This window comes from Microcaecilia unicolor, chromosome 7 (assembly GCF_901765095.1).
Source record: "Microcaecilia unicolor chromosome 7, aMicUni1.1, whole genome shotgun sequence".
NCBI classification, from domain to species: Eukaryota; Metazoa; Chordata; class Amphibia; order Gymnophiona; family Siphonopidae; genus Microcaecilia; species Microcaecilia unicolor.
In genome coordinates, this window is record NC_044037.1 from 1,863,028 (window position 1) to 1,884,067 (window position 21,040).

Genomic DNA, 21,040 nt, shown 5'->3' on the forward strand with positions numbered 1-21,040 from the left:
AAATTAAATTTTGGATGTACTCTATAGAAGTTGTTTACTTTTGAAATATGTGTGTGCATGTGATAATGTTTGAATAACTGTCTGTACTTATGGCTATGATTTCTGAACATGCAGCGTCATTAAAGGACAGATTTTTAAATGCCCAGTTGAGTATATATGCTAATTTCAACTTTGTTAAATGTTTCAGACATATCCTTCTATTTGCTCCCGTGATATAACTGAATTCTATTATTCTTTCTCACTGTATTGGCAAATGTATGCCACATTGAACCAGAGTTTGCTTGGGATAATATGTGATATAAATGTAAAAAAAAAATCCTTTATCCTCCGCCTTTTAAGACACTGCCTATCTGGCTGGGTGATGGTGGCACAAAGAAAGCAAGTTTGCTCCAGTGAAGACTACCTCAAAATAACCTGTTCCTTAGCTGGGCCCTAGTATTACCATGAAGAGTATATTCCACACTATATAGTTCAGTATTAACTCGAATGAAACAACGTTGAATTAATAAATCTTTGAAGATATTTTTACTCTTTTTTTTTTTTTTTAGGACTGATCTACTCTGCATATGACTCTTAAAAACATTTTTCAAGTTTTCATATTATCGGTAATAAGGCTTATGTTGTGTATATTTGGAGGAAAAGGCCTCAGTCAGGGCTGGAAATGCTCAGTGGCATCTTATGAGAAAACTGTCCTTTCCTTCTTTCTTTTCTCTAATCCAGCTGGTCTATTTCATGGGCTTAAAAAAAAACCTCCAATCCAAATCCACAAAAGTTCTTTTAATTACTGCTTATATATATATATATATATATATATATATATAGATAGATAGATAGATAGATAGATAGATATAGAGAGAGAGAGAGAATATACAGACTCCTTTAGCTCAATCATAAATACTTGCGGGTACCACTGGAATAGGGGGGGAAGGGAGGGAGGGTTCAGTAGGGAAATATGGGGATTACTATTGCAGAAGCTTTATGTAACTGTTTGGATTTGAATGTACCTTAATTTGTTATCAATAAAAACCTCTGTTAATAAATAAATACTTGCGGGTAAGAAGGTACCTATCTTTTGGGATGATTATGAAAAGATAAATGCCTTCTTACCCACAAGTACTTATATTAAGCTAAAGGAGTGTCAATACTCTGCATAATTTATACTATAAAGTGAAAATGATATAAGAAAAGCAACAATTAAAATAACTTTTGTGGATTTGGATTGGAGTAGTAAAAGCAGTTGGGTTAGCGGGGTTTAAAAAAGGTTTGGATAGCTTCCTAAAAGAAAAGTTCATAAGCTGTTATTAAGATGGACTTAGGGAAAATTCACTGCTTATTTCTAGGATAAGCAGCATAAAATGTATTGTACTGTTTTGGGATCTTGCCAGGTACTTGTAATCTGGATTGGCCACTGTTGGGAATGGGATGCTGGACTTGATGAACCTTTGGTTTGTCCCAGTATGGCAATACTTGTGTAGTTATGTAACTTTTGTACTCTACTGTTAATATGCAATGTGGCAAATCAATTTTGCAGGTGTTGGCAAATTTTCAAGATCACACATTGCTATGTTCATGACAGATTTGCTCTTTTTCAGCTTTAGCTTAAGTTTTTATACTTGCAGCTAATGATCTGTGCCACAGTCAGTCCCAGGTTTTATGTTTGCTGAGTTTGAAAGATGTACTTTTGTACAATCCATTGGGTGAAGTCTGTGTACGATCACTGTTTGTATTACTGAAACAAGGTGTTTGAAGTGAGCAGACTGTTGGTCTTGCATTATTCTATCAAATGTTCTCCATGTTCTTCTTCTTTGAAATTTTGTAAATTACTAAGAGCACATTTATTTAAAAAATATTTGTGCTAAAAAAGTTAGTTTTCAAAATAGTTGATGTTTGATGTTAATGTTTATCTTTTTATGTATATTTTAAGATGATGTAAATTTCTAGTGATGGCCTGGTATTCTTGTATTGTAATTCGCACTGCTGCAAGAATGTTTTGTTGCGGAATATAAATTTGATTGTAATTATAATAGCTTTGTTCTTGTTGCAGAGCCCATATTTTCCAACAGCTTTTGCATTCTGCTTACCCATGGCTATCACTCTATCAATTTCAGTCTGCACTTGTTTGTAGAACTAATTTACAATTTATTTATACTTATATACTGCTAGCCAACTTTGTCCTCTTCTCCTTATGTTGGTTGTGCGCCTACCTGAATAACAGTTGTATTGAAAGGCGTTTTCTTGTAGAAATTAAGCATTCACTGACTACATCATATTACATTACAGTTTTTATGGACTGCTTCTTAATTATAAGTGCAACACTACTTTCATTTCTAGCATAGTATACATGTGATCATCAAATGCAGAGTAGTTATTTATTTATTTGTTACATTTGTATCCCACATTTTCCTACCTATTTGTAGGCTCAATGTGCCTTACGTAGTACCGGAGAGGCCTTTGCAGGCTCCGGTGTGAACAAATACAGGGTGATGTTTGGTAAGATCAAGTTCATGTGGCCACATTAGGGAATCGGAGTTAACGGAAGAGTTGTGTTATGTCCATTACGTGCTTTAGTTTGGTTGTGTTGCAGAGATTAGGCATTTAAGTTGGATTGGGAGCTAGTGTAGTTTTTCGCTGAGGGGTTTTGCACTTTCAAATCGTGTTTTACCAAATATAAGCCTAGCTTCCATGTTTTGAGCGGTCTGAAGTTTCTTTAAGGTTTGTTCTTTACATCCCGCATAAATTCCATTGCAGTAATCTAAGTGGCTTAGTACCATTGATTGTATCAGGTTGCGAAATGTTTCCCTCTGGAAGAATTGCTTCACGCGTTTGAGTTTCCACATTGAATGGAACATTTTCTTTGTTGTGGATGCCACTTGGCTCCATAGGGTTAAGTTGCGGTCCATTGTAATGCCGAAGATTTTCAAGCTGTCTGAGATAGGAAGGGTGTGATCTAGGGCGTTGATACTTGTGGGGATGTTCGCGCTGTATTGAGATGAGAGAATGAGACAATTAGTTTTTTCTTTATTGAGTTTTAGTTGAAATGCATTTGCCCATGAATCCATGATGTTCAGGCTGAACTTGATTTAGTTGGTGATTTCTGTCAGTTTGGTTTTGTAAGGAATGTATGTTGTGACATCATCTGCATATATGAAAGGGTTAAGGCCATGGTTGGATAAGGACTTGGAAAGTGGGGTCATCATTAAGTTGAATAGGATCGGTGATAGCGGCGATCCTTGTGGTACTCCACAGTCTGCTTTCCACGGTGGTGATATGTTGGAGTTTGATTTTACTTGATATGTTCTTGTAAATAGGCAGCCCTTGATCCAGTTAAGTATGTTTCCACCAATCCCGAACTTATCTAGTAATCTTATATATTATGGTTTACCATGTCGAATGCACTAGACATGTCGAATTGGAGGAGAAGGATGTTTTTACCTGTTGCTGTTTCCTGCTTGAATTTGGCTAGAAGAGTGAGTAATACTGTTTCCGTGCTGTGGAGGGGCGAAAGCCTGACTGTGGTTTGTGTAATATTGAGAATTTGTTTATGTAATCTTTAAGTTGTTTGGTTACCATGCTTTCCATCAGTTTGACCACTAATGGGATAGATGCTACTGGACGGTATAGTGATTTCGTTTGGGTTTTTTTTTGGTATCTTTTGGTATTGGGGTGAGTAGGATATTGCCATTTTTCTTGGGGAAGAGGCCTTGCTGAAGCATGTAATTTAGGTGGGATGTGCGCTATGAAGCGGTCAGGGGTGGATTTCATTAGGTAGCTGGGACAGGTATCTAGTTTACAGTGAGTGTTGGAAAACCTACTAATCGCCTGGGTAACTGTTTCGATGGTAAGGAGGGTGAAGTTTAACCAGGTCCGATTTGCCGGGTATTTTCTAATGGTTGGGTCCAATTCATTAAGGAAGTTTTCAATGTTGGTGTTGTTCTGAAGTAGCGTGTTGCCTAGGTTTACAATTTTTTCATTGAAGTACTTTGCAAGTTTGTCTGCAGATGGGATGTCTGTATTCATCTATCATTCAACAATACTGGCCAAAAAACACTTTTTTTGCAATCCTTATATGGAGAGACTCCAAATTGAAAACTACATATTCTGATAGAAGGAAATCTGCTCTTTCTAATGGTGCTAAAAGAAAGAATATTGAAGCTGTCCCACTGGAGATCAAGGGCATCAAAGATAGCCCAAAATGGGCAAAAATGCTTTTTATACCAACTTTGAACGCTTATAATTTTTCAACCACTTGAAGGAAAGTGCTGCAAATTGGAATGCCTCATTACAGCCCTGCATTTAGTACACCTACCAAAAATCAACCTGAAAGGCCAACTAGTTTAGATACTACAGCAGCCTCAACATCGCTGTAAATTGATTTTTGCCGTTTTTTTGGCAACGTTTGAGCCTAAACCATTCAAAAAGTAAGAGGACTAGGAACATGGGGTTTTGCCAGTTCATTAAGCCCTAAAAGTAGTGCAGGTTCTCCAAATATCCCCCTTGTACTACTAAAACTTCCAGTTTTACAGCTTCTGGAAGTTGGCCCAAAATGTCATTTTTGCTCAGGCGACATTTTGCAACCCTTTACTTGAGGTCCCCTAGAACCTCCAATTTTTAGTCTTTTGAACTAAAGTTTTGCACAGCTTAGTTTTTTATCATAAAGAAACTATGTACCAAATTTCATCAAAATCTGAGATGGTGAGGTGGGGACCCCTGGTCCACTTGACACGGAATGACTCATTACTGTATTGCAGTTTGTTTCAGAAGTAGATTGCCTGGCCTTTTGTCTGGCATAGATCTCAGCAATACTGATGCATGGAAGCCCTTGTGGCACAATAAGCTGTAAACCAAGCGAAGAGAAGAATATTAGAGAGACTAAAATTGATATTGACAGAGTACATTAAGATCATGGAATAAGCTACAAGCCATTAATCAGCTGGCAATTCCTGCATTCTCATACAGCTTTAGAATTGTAGACTGGCCTGTTAAAGATCTTGAAAACTGCTCCATACCCATGAGGTCATATATAAGAATTAGGGTATGCCTAGACTGTATGTTCCTTCTGCTGAAGGAAGAATGGGCCTCATAGAAATAGATGTCTACCTTTTAGAGTTACTATCTCAGGCCTCCAGGCTTACTTAATAGTGTCATCAGAAGGTATTGAAGTATGAAAGTAACAAAAGAAGTAGTGAGGCAATAAAGAAGGCAGAATTCGATGAATGCACAAGGAGCTTTTAATTCATTCATACAATCCAAACCAAGGAAGACGTGTAGAGGCGTTCCATTTAGGGATGACAATAAACAAGAGGATAATGAGAACATGGCTACTCTAATGTTCTTATAATTATCCTCATGTAGCACATACTATTAAGGAAAGGAGGGCAGAGAGTTATTTGGTCCCGCAATTGTTGAAAATGACCAAATAATGTCCTAGAAACCATGCTAATTTAATAGACAAGATGTAAGGCTATGAATAATCTGAAACAGCAAACAAAATGCCTTAAAGAGTATACATTCGGCCAGTGGAAGCCAGTGCAATTGTAATCAATATTCTGTAATGCAAGTAAACGTGTTTACTCTAAAAATTAATCTTAGAGTAGTGTTCTGTAAGAGTTTGAAGTTTTTAAAGATATTTGGAACTTAACCCTAAATAGAGTACATTACACTAGTCCAGATGAGGTACTGTCATCATCTGGACTAAGAGAGAAAGCTTCTTGAGTTAAAAAAAAATGATTGAATTAATTGTAACTGTCTCATTTTGAACATTTTTTTCCTCCACAAATGACTAACTTGAGCATCATAAGATAATGAGGAGCCAAGTGTAATCCCTAACACATGTGACTCAGTTTCCATATTAAGTACCCTGTCATCTGCTAATCTCAAACAGGAAGGTACCGTTATGTCAGGTCTTTTAAACCATAAGATTTTTGTTTTATCTAGGTTCAATTTTAATTTGTTGGAGCAAGCCCAGCTCTGAATCCTATTAATCCCAGTTAGGACAATATCAGGCAAATCCGCAGTGTTAGCGGATACTGGTAAAAGAAGTAAAATATCTTCTGTATAGGATAACAATGTTTCCTAAGAAAGACATGAAAAAATTAAACCGTACCGGAGACAAAGATGAGCCCTGGGGAACACCACAGCCTGAGGACCAGAATTTAGAAAGGATTTTATTTTGTCATACACAACAACTGTGGTTCCCCAGTGTCATGAAACACCTAGCCACCCGCCTGGGGTTACCCCGCAGCCACTTAGAGGGTCTATCCCCAGGACAGCACAGGTCTGCCTGCACCTGCTGCCTGTGCTCTACACTAGAACCCTCCTCCCACCGACTGGGTCCCAACAGCCTCTGGGCAAGTCTTCCGCTCTCCAATTATCCCCTGGACCCACGCTCCCAGTAGTCCTACAAAGCACTCACAGACCCAACACACAAACCACCTGTTTAGAAGGAATGGATCCACAGAAGCGTAGCAGAGATTGGGTAACAATACCAGTAACTGGGAAGCAAAGCCAGAGCTGGGCAGACTTCTACGGTCTGTTCCCTGAAAATGGCAAGGACAGGTATACATATAAAATATCACATACAATGAGTTTATGTTGTTGGGCAGACTGGATGGACTGTACAGGGCTTTATCTGCCGTCATCTACTATGTTTGTGCTGTCTGTATTGCTATTTGTATATGTGTGTGCACTGCAGATCATCACATATTATGCTCACTGTGCATTTCTACTTCTGTTTTTATGGTGTTTGGGTTACATGCAGAGTAAGATTATTTTTCTCTCCTCAGGAAATGAATTCATTACTAGAAAACATTGCCAAGGCCACCATCGATGTATTTCAGCAGTCAGCAGAGACTTGCTCTGCCAGTGCTTCAGGGAATGGTGTCAGTAGTGGTTTAGTAAGCATCACACCCCCCAGCAGCAAAGCAAAACCCATCCTGAGGTAAGTACAAACAGAATGCTGGCATTTTTCCATCAAATCAAATGAAACATGCTACAAAACTAATTCCTTGTGAATCAGGTGACTTCACTCTAGACAAATGAACACATTTCTTACAGAGCTGTCTGGAAAAGACAAAGCCTTGCAGCTATTCTGCTTTTTCTATCTGCTCAGATTTCATCACATCCTCAATATTCAACCTCCCTTTTTTTTTTATTTTTACTGCATCTACTTACAGCTTTTCATTGCCCTCACCCCAGCCCTCACATTACCTCTCTCCCTTTCCCAGACCTGTATTACTCAGCCTTTCATGAATGCCCCATAGATTGTTCCTACCACTGACTCACTACAATGCTCAGACCAGCAGCACTAAATCATTGCAGGGTGTGAGACACACCAGGCCTTTAAAGTGCCAGTGCTGTATCCAGAATCTCCAACCCGCCTCTTCTACTGCTTCCATGCTGCTCTCAAAATTGTGCCACCTTAGAAGCTTAGTCCACTTAGTGCTAGGGCTAGCCCTACTATGACGTAGCTAGTTTTATAGTATTCCAAAGAGGACTCTGAGCCTGAAAATTGTTTGCATTTTAAAAGCACAGCTCCAGTAGAACAACTTAACAAGAGTCTGCAAATAGATATTTAAAAGGTGAAGGGATTCCAAGATGGCAGATTGAGTATGCTGCCAAGCAGAACTGCTCCACGTTTTTGTTAAAAATGTTAATATTCTTTACCAAGTTTATGGGAAAATGGTAAATACACAGCCTGTGCTTGCTGTGAGCCCTGTGATTTCTTACATGGAATTCCTCAGCTTTCAGGGCTTGAGCTCTGGCTGAGACATTTCAGTGTACACTATCCATATGTTCCATCTTTGTCAATTAAAATGTTCTATTACATATTGTGTTGACATTGTAAGTAGTATGCTGTGCCATACTTTGTATTGTTATTTGAATGACCTTAGGAAATTGGAAGACTGGGCATCCAAATGGCATGAAGCTGTTCCTTCACCCAAAAAGCAGACAGACAGACAAGAAGAGCTGAATGACATTTTTTTTCTTTAAAAAATTCTTGTACACAGAACAAAAAAAAAAAGTAATGTAAGGACTGGATAAAGTTTAAAGCAAATGACCTTAATATGTAATACTTGGTAGCAATAATGAAACCTGAGCCCTCAGATTTATTTTTCCACTGAACATAATTAACTTTGTATGAACTTGGCGGCTAATAGGAATAAGTTCCCACAGGCCATATTTTCCTTTTGATGGTACGCACAGGAAAAAAAGATGTTAAATGCTCCCAGGTGTCAACCTAATTAATTTTTTTTAAATTGTACTTATAAATAGTAAGTCTAATTGATAAACACCTGATTCTCATATCATGATGTCTGTTTTGGTGACCCATAAGTAGGTGAAAACATCTCTGCACAAATACAGGGAGTCCCTATAACCAACCCCTCCAAATAACACAATGATTTAAAATTTAGAACTAAAGTGGAGGAGTGGCCTAATGGTTAGAGCACCAGTCTTGCAATCCAGAGGTGGCCGGTTCAAATCCCACTGCTGCTCCTTGCGATCTTGGGCAAGTCACTTAACCCTCCATTGCCTCAGGTACAAACTTAGAGTGTGAGCCCTCCTGGGATAGAGAAATATCCAGTCTACCTGAATGTAACTCACTTTGAGCTACTACTGAAAAAGGTGCGAGCAAAGGCCTAATAAATAAATAAATTACTACTCTTACCGATGAACCCAATACTTCCTCTGTATACTGCACAAGCTGGCATGTTTGAAAATGTGAGAGGGAAAGGGTGATCAACCTAATTGTGGCTCTCCATTGGTGGAATTTCTCAATCAAACCTCCTTGCATTGGCGGCTTGGCGCGGCTGCCGCCCCCGCCCCCCTGATGTCAGTTCCTGTTCCGTGGCATAGCCGGCAGCCAGCCTGTGCCAATAGAAAGACTGGCCCTGTGGTGAGTAAAGTTTATCTTGTTGTCACTGCTGCTGCTGAGGGAAGCAGCAGCAGCGGCTTGGGTGATGGAGGGAGGGAGGAAAGCAGCAGCGGCTTGAATGACAGTAGGAGGGAGGTGGGGAAATCCCGAATTGGGACTTCCAATTTTTTTTTTCCTGAAACGAATTGATTCACCTAAAACAAATCGATAAATCGATTTGAATCGTAAATTGGACAGCACTAGTATGGAGTTCAAAGGTTAACAAAAGGTTTACAAGCTGTCACGTCATCCTCTTCTACCATGAGGCATTCTATGGTAAGTAATTTGTACATTAGGTTCTTCCATTGCGTCAAAGTAGGTGGGGTGGGATAGTTCCATTGCAACAAAATATAGCACTTTGCTATAAGGGCAGCCTTATGCAGAAATAGGCCTGTTCATGGGGTCCCTTGATAATGCCAGTGATGTCTTCCAAAATAGACATTTGCAGCATGGCTTCCAGTTCTGTTGATAGACTGTACCCAACAAGGGCGGGATTTTGATCCAAAAAGCATGAATGAGAGGGCAGTCTTAAATAGAATGTTGATATGAAGCATCCAGGGGGCCACATTTAATGCAGACTCCTGATGTGGACATACCCATCTTTTTATGTAACAAAAACTTATAATGCAGTTCCTGCAACTGAATACTACCTGCCAAACGGGGTCCACCTTTCAAACTCTAAAATAAACGCTCAAGATTGTTTTCCCCCATAGCCTCTTGTCCATTGAGCAATTGTCCTGTTTAGTGGAGTTCCCCCGTGGTCTTCTTGACTGTAGCATATTCCCCTTATGAACGGCAGGACAGTGGCCAACTATCATCACAAGCAAATTCAGTGAAATTCACCAGACTTGTGTGGAACAGGTCATACAGATATGTTGTAATTGTAGGTAAGGGTACCAGTCAGTTGGCTGCAAATTATACTCCCTCTTTAACATATCATAGGACAACATTTTTGGTTCATCTTCTGTCACGTGTTGCAACAAAAACAACCCTTGATTGTCTGCAACGTAGCAAAAGTATCAGACATCAAACCCGGTGGAAATTCTGCATTACCCTGCAGAGGCAAAAGATTTTAGGGGGGGGGGGGGCAGTGGGAGTGCAGACCAAATTTCTTGCGGAATAGAGCCCACGCATATCGTACCACTTTCACTAAATATGTTGCCTCACAAAAGGGAGCAGCTTAGCAGATTTAGCATGTAAAACATAAGCCTTTGTATGTGGGGCTACCACCTCTGCCTCGTAAGCTACATCTCAAAATTCGGAAGTAAGGTATACCGAATCCTGAGCGCATTGCAAATGACAGGCTATTGCATATGTCCGGAGATCCCATCCCATTGTAATAACTGAAGCTGATTAAAGGAGGCCCAAGGTTTTTTTCCCCCACAAAAATTTACATATGAGTTTATTCCAGAGGGCTGGGATTTAAAAATAAGAGGCTGATGTTGTAGTGGGTACACCCATTTAGGCAGAATTACCATCTTTAGGAGTTGGACAAAGGAAGATCTTTCCATTTAGCACACATTTTTTGTAGCCGATAATAAAAGGAGAACATTTATAGTATATAATCGCCTAAGATCCGTGGGAATCCAAAGACCCAAATACTTTTAACTTCTCACCCACCCACTTTAAGGGAAACTGCCCTGGCCTAGTACTGGCTAAGTCACTGCCTACACAGAGGACTTCAGACTTAAGTGCCATAATAGCATTGTGAGGCTCAAAGCTGAGAGAGAAATATGTGGAAGATGATAAGGATAAAACTGAACTGCTTAACAATTATTTTAGCTCTGTGTTCACGGATGAAAGATCCGGGGGTAGGGCTGCAGAAAACAAAGACTAAAAGGGATGGGTGTATGGTAGACCAAGACCCGTTTATGGAGGACTGTGTTCGTGAGGAGCTTGCCAAACTAAAAGTAGACAGAGCGATGGGGCCAGATGGGATACACCCGAGGGTGCTTAAGGACTCGGAGAAGTTTTGTCGGCTCTGCTGACAGACCTCTTCAATGCTTCCTTAGAAACTGGAGTGATCCCAGTGGACTGGAGAAGGGCGAATGTGGTTCCTTTGCACAAGAGTTGTAGTAAGGAGGAGGTTGGGAACTACAGACCTGTCAGTCTAACCTCGGTGGTGAGTAAGCTAATGGAAACGCTTCTAAAGAGGAGGATTGTGAGATTTCTTGAACTAAATGGAACGCGGGACCGGAGGCAGCATGGCTTCACTAGTGGCGCAGGTTGTGTCAGACGAATCAGACTGTCGTCTTCGACTGGGTGACCAAACAGTTGGATGTGGGAGGGGCACTTGATGTGGTATACTTGGATTTCAGCAACGCCTTTGACACGATTCTGCATAGGTGATTGATAAATAAATTGAGTGCCCTCGGTATGGGATCTAGAGTAACTGAGTGGGTTAAAAATTGGTTGAATGGTAGGAGACAGAGGGAAGTGGTAAATGGAGCTTGCTCTGAAGAAAAGGATGTCGTCAGTGGAGTACCGCAGGGATCGGTCATAGGGCAGCTTTTTTTTTAACGTCTTTGTGAGCGATATTGCGGAAGGGCTGTCTGGTAAGGTTTGTCTCTTTGCGGATGATACTAAACTCTACAACAGGGTGGACACCCTGGAGGGCCTGAATTTTATTTTATTTTATTTTTTTTTGTTACATTTGTACCCCGCGCTTTCCCACTCATGGCAGGCTCAATGCTGCAGGCAATGGAGGGTTAAGTGACTTGCCCAGAGTCACAAGGAGCTGCCTGTGCCAGGAATTGAACTCAGTTCCTCAGTTCCCCAGGACCAAAGTCCACCACCCTAACCACTATGCCACTCCTCAACTCTGAATGACATGACGAAGGACCTAGCGAAGCTGGAGGAATGGACCAATATTTGGCAACTAAGGTTTAATCCCAAAAAATGCAGGGTCATGCACTTGGGTCGCAAGAATCCAAGGGAACAGTACAGTATAGGGGGTGAAGTGCTTCAGTGTATGAAGGAAGAGCAGGACTTGGGGGTGATTGTATCTGATGACCTTAAAGCTTCCAAACAGGTAGAAAAAGCGACGGTCAAAGCCAGAAGGATGCTTGGGTGCATAAAGAGAGACATGACTAGCACGAAAAAGGAGGTGATAGTGCCATTGTTTAAGTCTCTAGTGAGGCCCCATTTGGAGTACTGCATACAGTTCTGGAGACCGCACCTATGGAAAGATATAAACAGGATAGAGTCTGTCAGGCTGTCAGGTGTGTTGGACCGATGACTCACACGTTGCTTTGTATCTGCACCTGAAAGCTAAGTTACGATTTTGACTTTCACGTGCTGTATGGATCCCTAGCTGATTCTGTAGAGTTTTAGCATCTTTTTTACATATATTTGGAATTAAAAGGGTTTTTTGCCGATGATGATAAAACTCTCAGCAAAACATTTTCTCAACCCTTATTATTACTAAATGACTACTTGGGTTGGAGGTTGGGTCAGATTCAGAGGCTTTTTGCCTTATTTTCCTCCTAAAAGTTGATGCACTCTACAGAATTTATAGTCTATTGATGATAAAAATACTATTTTTGCCATTATATGAGAGAGTTTTTTCTTTGTTGGAACTTTATATGTAATACTCTCTTCTCCTTAAGTTGGGATATATAGGCTTATGAACCTCAACATGTATACGCTGGAAGAGAGGAGAGAAGACATGATAGAGATGTTTAAATATCTCAAGGGCATTTATGTACAGGAAGAGAGCCTTTTTCAAATGAAGGGGAGCAGTGGAATGAGGGGGCATATGACGAAGTTAAGAGGGAATAGGCTTAGGAGTAATCTAAGGAAGTACTGTTTCACAGAAGGGGTGGTGGAGGCATGGAATGGCCTCCAGGTGGAGGTTGTGGAGTCGAGGACTGTTCCAGAATTTAAGAAGGCATGGGATATAAGCATGTGGGATCACTTAGGAAAAGGAAGAGTTAAGGGTTACAGAGGATGGGCAGACTGGATGTGTTATATGGCCCTTATCTGCCATCATGTTTCTATGTTTTTATGTTTCTTCTATGTTTCAAAGACCTGAATAATGGCCAAAGGTTTACAGTAAACCAGAGTTCTAGGCAGAGTTGCTATGGGATGGGTGAGGGCCTCCAGTAAATCATTAGTAAATAAAACCACCTTAAATTCCTTAGTGCCCATTTTAGTACCAGAGGTCTGTTGATCCCCCTATGCGTGAGGTTCCATACATAAAATAGTGGGGGAGAGGGAACAGCCCTGTCAAGTACCCCGAAATTTAGAAAACCGCAAGGAGAGAGAGCCATATACCAAAACCTCGTCCCAGGGGTCAGTATAAAGGAGGCAAATCATAGGTAAAATGAGGCCCCGAAAACTAAAGCCCTGCAGAACCTCCCAGAGATAGGGTCTAGGACACTGTGTCAAAATCCTTCTCAGTGTCAAAGCCCACCAATAAGGAGTCTATATCCTGGACTCGCACTGCTTCAAGGGTAACGCTAAGGTGTTAACATGACGGTTGGGTTCTCAGGGTTGCGGCTTTGGCCTGTTTCAGGAGCTGACTGCAGAAGACATCTCTTGTGGCTCACCCTGATATTGTTCGATTCTTGTAGAGCAGACAGCTTGCGGCCTCCCTTTTGTATTCCATGTCCAGAGTAGAACCTTAATTTAGTCATCCTGGCTCTTCTGAAGCCTCCTTTTGTGCCACTCTGGAAAGCCTCCTTGAAAGATCATAAGCTAAAGGCAGCGTTCTTGGTACCTTTGTGTCGGCACTTAGGGTTTCAGGCTCTTTTGTCTGGATCCCTTTCTTCGCTTTTTAGAGACTGTATCTCCTACACTCGATTATTTTCTTTCTTTGGAAAGTAGTATCAGCATTTCAATTCGTCCAATCTGTGGAGCTTCCGCCCTTTCGGAGGGAGATTGCTCCACTGATTGCCAAACTGCCAATATCTGTACCAGGGTCATGTTCTGAAGGCTGCCAGGGAGCAGCTAGTAAAATGGCAACATCTTGGATCATCATTCCATAAAGAGAGAGATCGACAGAAACAAAAAAAGTTTGTATCCCCTCCTCAATTATTCATCCTTTTGTAGCACTGAAGAGAGTCTCCTCTACCAACACCCTTATTCCTATTCTACCACAGAGAGGACGAAGAGGCTCATTATTCTTGAAGCTTCTTGATGTGTGTGGAGTCCTCATTTGATATCTAGAAGTTGCAAATGAGTTTTGCAAATCGAGCACACTGTGCTTTTTCATAAACAAGCCCACAATTGCTAGGTGGCTGAAGGAAACCATTGTGTTAGCTTATTTCCTTGCGGAAAAACAGGCTCCTGAGGTCTTGCAGGCTCATTCTACAAGGCATACAGTGACATCCAGGGTGGAGACTACCTTACTGTCTCCGGCAGATATTTGCAAGGTGGTGACATGGTCGATGCTGCATACCTTTGCCAAGCACTACAGTGGATGTTGCGGCTCACCTGGAAGCCAGTTTTGGGGCTTTGGTCCTTAGGATGGCGACGCCAGTATCCCATGCACTCTAGGGATTGCTTTTTGAACACCCTACAGGTTCTAGAATAGTGGGAATCTATATAAGGGAAGGAGAAATTAGGGCTTACCTGAAAGTTTTCTTTCCATTAGCACTTCCCACTATTTCAGAGGCCCACCCAAGGTTTCTGAGATGTTTAGTTGGTGCAAAGTAATGGGTCAAATAGCTGCCACTCGCATGTTGCTTTCTGTATATCTCTTGTTCTCTACAAGTTGTCCAGAGATGAGGACCACATGTTCATCTGGTTAGTGTTAGGTTAGCGAGTCTATTAAGGTTGTAGTTTTGTTCTGAGTTTATCCTTGCTGCTTGTCTACATACATACTGAGGAGCTGGCCTGGATACCAAGAGAGATATGTCTCACCTCAGTTTTCACTTCTCTATCTCCTCCTGCTGGTTGATGGACACAACTATTCCACAGGTTCTTGTAAGTGGGAAGGACTAATGGAAAGAAAACTATCTGGTTAGACCTAATTTTTCCTTACCTTTCAGCTGGGCAAGGGGACATATAAGATATTTAGGGGTGAATATTTGTCTAGATTATGCAGATCTCTATCGACTTATAGTAAAGTACTTCAGGAGCTTTCTTTGGCTCTCGATCGCTGGCATGGTCTGACTCATACCTGGCTGGGTAGAGTGTCTGTAAGCAAAATGATGATTCTACCTAGATTTTTATATTTATGCCAGACCCTACCTGTACTAATTCCTAAGCAAGTTTTTATAAATTTACAGCATAAACTCTTTCAGTATATCCTGAAGAGGCGTCCTCCCATACCTGTATAAGTGGATATTATGAGAGAGAGGCATGAGAGTGGATTTGGGCTCTTGGACCTTAAAAGACACTTTGGACTATACAGATTTGGTCCCTCCTGTCATGGGGTATGGGCTTTCCCATGCCTTGGGTGAGACTAGAGGGGGTTTTACTGAGAAGGGTTACTTGCCAGCAGGCATTATGGACACCGTTACACGTACCCAGAAGGTGGAAACTTCAGAATCCCATCCAAAAGATTTCTGTGATGCTTTGGGCAAGGTGATTTGGCAAGCTGATGGGAAGCAAAAAGATCTTGGTGCTTTCCCTGTTATTTGTTCTTACCTCACTTGTGCTGGGATGGAAACCTCATGTTTTTTAGAACTGAGAGCAGAAAGGGTTGGCACACATGTCAGCTATTTATTTATTTGTTACATTTGTATCCCACCTTTTCCCACTTATTAGTAGGTTCAAAGTGGCTTACATAGTTCCAGAGAGGTGGTTACAGACTCCAGTGTGAACAAATACAGTATATGGGTACTATTACAGTGACAGATACAGTAAAGAAGTATCAGTAAATAGGTAGGGGTGATTCAGACAAAATGTTAGGGAGTGATCATGTGTCGGGGTTGGAAACTGTCCGTTTACTGATTAAAATTCCATATTTCATTATTCGGTGTTTGTCAGATACTGTGGGGTATGCCTTCTTGAACAGGTGAGTTTTTAGATTTTTTCGGAATTCTAGATGATTATTTGTAGATTTTAGGCATTTTGGTAGAGAATTGCAGAGCTGTGTGCATATGTAAGAGAAACTTGACGCGTATATTGATTTATACTTCAGGCTTTTACAACTTGGGAAGTGAAGAGTTAAGTACGTTCTGGCTGATTCAATTGTGTTTCTAATTGGTAAGTCGATTAGTTCACTACTACTACTAATCATCATTTCTATAGCGCTACTAGATGTACGCAGCGCTGTACACTTGAACATGAAGAGACAGTCCCTGCTCGACAGAGCTTGCAATCTAATTAGGACAGACAAACGGGACAAACAAGAGATAAGGGAATATTAAAGTGAGGATGATAAAATAAGGCTTCTGAGCAAGTGAATAAGGGTTAGGAGTTAAAAGCAGCATCAAAAAGGTGGGCTTTTAGCTTAGATTTGAAGACGGCCAGAGATAGAGCTTGACGTACCAGCTCAGGAAGTCTGTTCCAGGCATATGGTGCAGCAAGATAAAAGGAACGGAGTCTGGAGTTAGCAGTGGAGGAGAAGAGTGCAGATAAGAGAGATTTACCCAGTGAACGGAGTTCCTGGGGAGGAATGTAGGGAGAGATGAGAGTGGAGAGGTACTGAGGAGCTGCAGAGTGAATGCACTTATAGCTCAATAAGAAGAGTTTGAACTGTATGCAGAAACGGATAGGAAGCCAGTGAAGTGACTTGAGGAGAAGGCTAATATGAGCATAACGACACTGGCGGAATATTAGTCATGCAGCAGAATTTTGAACAGATTGAAGAGGAGAGAGATTGCTAAGTGGGAGACCTGTGAGAAGCAAGTTGCAATAGTCTTAAGTGAGAGGTGATATGAGTGTGGATGAGGGTTCTGGTAGTGTGCTCAGAAAGGAAAGGACGAATTTTGATGATATAGAGAAAGAAACGACAGGTTTTGTGGCAGTCTGCTGAATATGTGCAGAGAAGGAGAGGGAGGAGTCAAAGATGACCCCAAGGTTACGAGCTGATGAGACAGGAAGGATGAGAGTGTTATCCACAGAAATAGAGAATGGGGGAGGAGGATGAGAGGTTGGTTTAGGGGCAAAGATAAGAAGCTCAGTCTTGGTCATGTTTAGTTTCAGATGGTGCTGAGACATCCAGGCAGCAATGTTAGACAGGCAGGCTGATACTTTGATCTGGATTTCGGCTGAGATTTCTGGTGTGAAGAGGTAGATCTGGGAGTCATCAACGTAAAGATGATACTGAAAACCATGGAATGAGATCAGAGTACCAAGGGAAGAAGTATAGATGGAGAAAAGAAGAGGTCCCAGGACAGATCCCTGAGGTACACCAACTGAGAGTGGGATGGAAGTAGAGGAGGATCCACTAGAGTATACACTAAAGGTATGCTGGGAGAGATAAGAAGAAAACCAGGAAAGAACAGAGCACTGAAATCCAAGTGAGGACGGCGTATCAAGGAGTAGGTGGTGATCAACAGTGTCAAAAGCAGCAGATGGATCGAGAAGGATGAGGATAGAATACAGACCTTTGGATCTGGCCAGGAACAGATCATTGGAGACTTTAGAAAGCACTGTTTCAGTTGAATGACAGGGGCGAAAGCCAGATAGAAGACATATAGCTCAGAGCTAGACCATGTATTATTCTGTGAACAAAGGTTCAAATCTTGAAAGCGATACGTTCCTTGATTGGTAGCCAGTGTGGTTTTTCCCGGAGGGGTTTTGTGCTTTCAAATTTAGATTTTACATAGATAAGCCTGGCTGCCGTATTCTGAGCAATCTGTAGTTTCCTTAGGATTTGTTCCGTGCAACATGCATATACTCCATTGCAGTAATCGACATGTGTTAATATCATTGTTTGAATCATGATGCAAAACGTTTGCATTAGGTTGCTGTCAATAATAATGCTGAGGATTTTCAGTTTATCTGAGATTGGAAGAGTGTGTACCGGGGTATGTATGGCTGTGGGGTAGTTTGTAAAATGTTGAGATTTTATTTATTTATTGCAGTTGTATCCCACATTTCCCCACCTGTTTGCAGGCTCAATGTGGCTTACAAAGACCTGTTATGGCATCACCATTTCAGGGTACAAAAGATACAATTGGTGTTACAAAGATATCAAGGATAACAAGTCGATCTGATCAAGCAATTATAGAAAGAAGACAGGATAAGGGAGGAGTGGTGATGTGTTTTAGTTAGTTATGAATTCTCGTGGTAGGCTTTGTTGAAGAGAGAGGTTTTCAACGATTTGCAAAAGTTAGTTATTTCATTAATTGTTTTCAAGTGATTTGGTAGTGCATTCCAATTCATGAGATGAAAGAATAAGGCAGTGTGTTTTTTCTTTATTGAGTCTTAGTTTGAATGCCATAGCCCAGTATCCATTAGGCTTAGGCTGTTTTTTATTATATTGATGATTTCTGAAAGGTTCGATTTGAAAGGTATGTATATTGTGACATCATCCGCATACAGAAAAGGGTTAAAGACTTGATTGAAAAGAGACTTGGCTAAGGGGGTCATCATTAGGTTGAAAAGGATGTGTGAGAGAGGTGATCCCTGAGGTACTCCGCAGTTGGTTTCCCAGGGTGGAGAGATGTTGGAGTTTGACTTTACTTGATATGACCTTGTGGTTAGGAACCCCTTGATCCATTTGAGTATATTCCCTCCGATTCCTATCCTGCCGAGTATACTTAGTAGTATATTGTGGTCTACCATATCGAATGCGCTAGACATGTCAAATTGAAGTAGGAGAATGTTTTTACCTAGTGCAATTTCTTGCTTGAATTTGGCAAGAAGAGATACCAGTACAGTTTCTGTACTATAGAGGGGTCTGAAACTGGATTGTGATTCATGAAGTATTGAGAATTTGTCGATATACTCCGTGAGTTGTTTGGCTACGATACTTTCCATCAATTTGGCTGTCAGTGGGATGGATGCCACAGGACGATAGTTGGTGATATGGGGAGGGTGTCCTTTGTTCTTTTCAGATCATCAAACAAGATATCACATCTCTCAAAAACAAATTTACGCCCATCTACAACTTAGGATGAACCATTCAGGAATGGGTTCTTAGGGGCCTTTGAGGAATTTAAAGATGGGACAAAGTTGATTAGAGTGGCAGCCATAATGATAGGCATTGGCACAGACTTAAGTGTAGTGGTACTAAATGCCAAGGCTTTTGTTTTATTAACATTCAATTTCAATTTATGTAAACTCAGCCATGTGGCATTCTGGTCAAGTTTTTTATTCAGGTTGGTATTGCAGATGACAAGGAGGGGTCAGTCACACTTAGTATTTGTATATCATCGATGTTAGAAGGGGTTAAAGAAATATATTAAACAGTATGGGCGCAAGCCGGGAGCCCTGTGGATCCCCACATGTGAGAGATGTTTACATCCTTTTGAAGCTACAGTCTTGTAAATCCACTTTGGGATGGGATGAGATTTGGTATTCTGCCTTTCTGTGGTTGCAATCAAAGCAGTTTACATATTGTATACACGACCTTATTTTGTGCCTGGGGCAATGGAGGGTTAAGTGAGTTGCCCAGAATCACAGAACACTGAAGTTGGAATCGAACCCGGTTCCCCTGGATCTCAGGCCACTGCACTAACCATTGAGCTACTCATCCACTCCACTTTGACATTGTATATAAAAACAGAATCTGAAGATTGATCAAATTTGTATGCTATTTTGGGGTATGACAAAAAAAATATTAAGAATGCTCCTTTCCTTTTCTTTGCCTCACAGTGCTTTGGAGAGATCGGGGGTGTGGTTGGTTGCTCCACTGATTGCCAAACTGCCAACATCTGTACAGGGTCATGTTCTGAAGGCTGCTGGGGAGGAGCTAGAAAAAGGGCAGCATCTTGGATCATCATCCCGTAAAGAGAGAGATCGACAGAAACAAAAAAGGTTTGTATCCCCTCAATTATTCATCCTTTCGTAGCACTGAAGAGAGTCTCCTCTACCAACACCCTAATTCCTTTTGTACCATAAAAACATAACGTATTGGTCTTTCTTCAATGTTTCATCTTGTGGATCATACCTTGCTTCTAAAGAGGCTATGGCATATCGAAGTTATTGGTAGGGTATGGCATTGGTTCCAGTCTTAATTGACTTGATCTCTCTTGACACGTTCTTTGGCACAACACCCTATCTGACCCTTCTCCAATACACTACAGAGTCCCTCAGGGACCACTTTTAGCTCCATTATTGTTTAACATCTTTATGGTGTCTTTGGCAACCCTCATTACTGATTCTGGCTTCACACCTTTCATTTTATGCCAATGACATACAAATCTTGGTACCTTTTGATTCTTCTGATCTATCAGCTCCATCTACCCTGATGCCTGAATTGGAAACCATCCTTCATTTGATTCAGCTTCATGGAATTAAGCTAAATCTGGCAAAGATGAAGATTCTCTTGTGCTTCTGCGCCTACTATCCTAAGCCAGATATGCTTGCTTGACACTCTCATCCCTATTTCTGTTCTCACATTTCTGCTATTATCTCTAAATTTTTCTACTGACTCCATCAGATCCGCTCTGGGGATAATATAAGAGGAGGAGACTTGCCCAGAGGCGGTTGGGACCCAGTCGTTGGGAGGAGGGTGCTAGTGTACAGCACAAGCAGCAGGTGCAGGCGGACCTGAGCAGTGCTGGGGATAGAGCCTCTAAATGGTCGCAGGGGTAGCCCCAGGTGGATGCTAGGCATTTCATGACACTTTCCGACTGTGGATTCTCTGTTATTGTTATTGTAAACTGCTTTAATGGTATAATACCCTTAGTGGTATATCAAATAAAGGAAACTTCAGGATTGTGCAGCCCAAATGCATCACCCTGCATTTTTTTAGCATTAAATCTTAGCTGCCAAATTCTAGATTATTCTTCAAGTTCCCTTAGAATCCTCCTCATGTTATCCACACCATCAGAGGTGTCTGCCCTATAGCAGACTTTGTCATCTGCAAAGCAGGGGCATAGCCAGACCTGACATTTTGGGGGGGACCCAGAGTTAACATGGTGGGGGCAGTAAGCATATAGTCATGAGTAGTGCTTGGTATACTCCTAAACAATGCCTTAGAGTGCACTTGATAATGGATTTCTAAGTAAAAATCTGTCCTGTATCAACATAAACAATATGCACACTTATGGAAACCTTGGAAGC

The 21,040-nt window shown here is 41.2% G+C and overlaps 1 protein-coding gene across 1 annotated transcript in view; it reads left to right on the forward strand.

Annotated features, from left to right (window-relative positions):
• The window catches only part of MED12 (mediator complex subunit 12), a 295,163-nt gene that overhangs the window by 190,861 nt on the left and 83,262 nt on the right, over positions 1–21,040 (forward strand). The window contains 2 exon segments of the mRNA XM_030208869.1: positions 6,783–6,937; positions 19,628–19,789. Of these exon segments, the coding sequence (XP_030064729.1) occupies positions 6,783–6,937; positions 19,628–19,789 (317 nt within the window).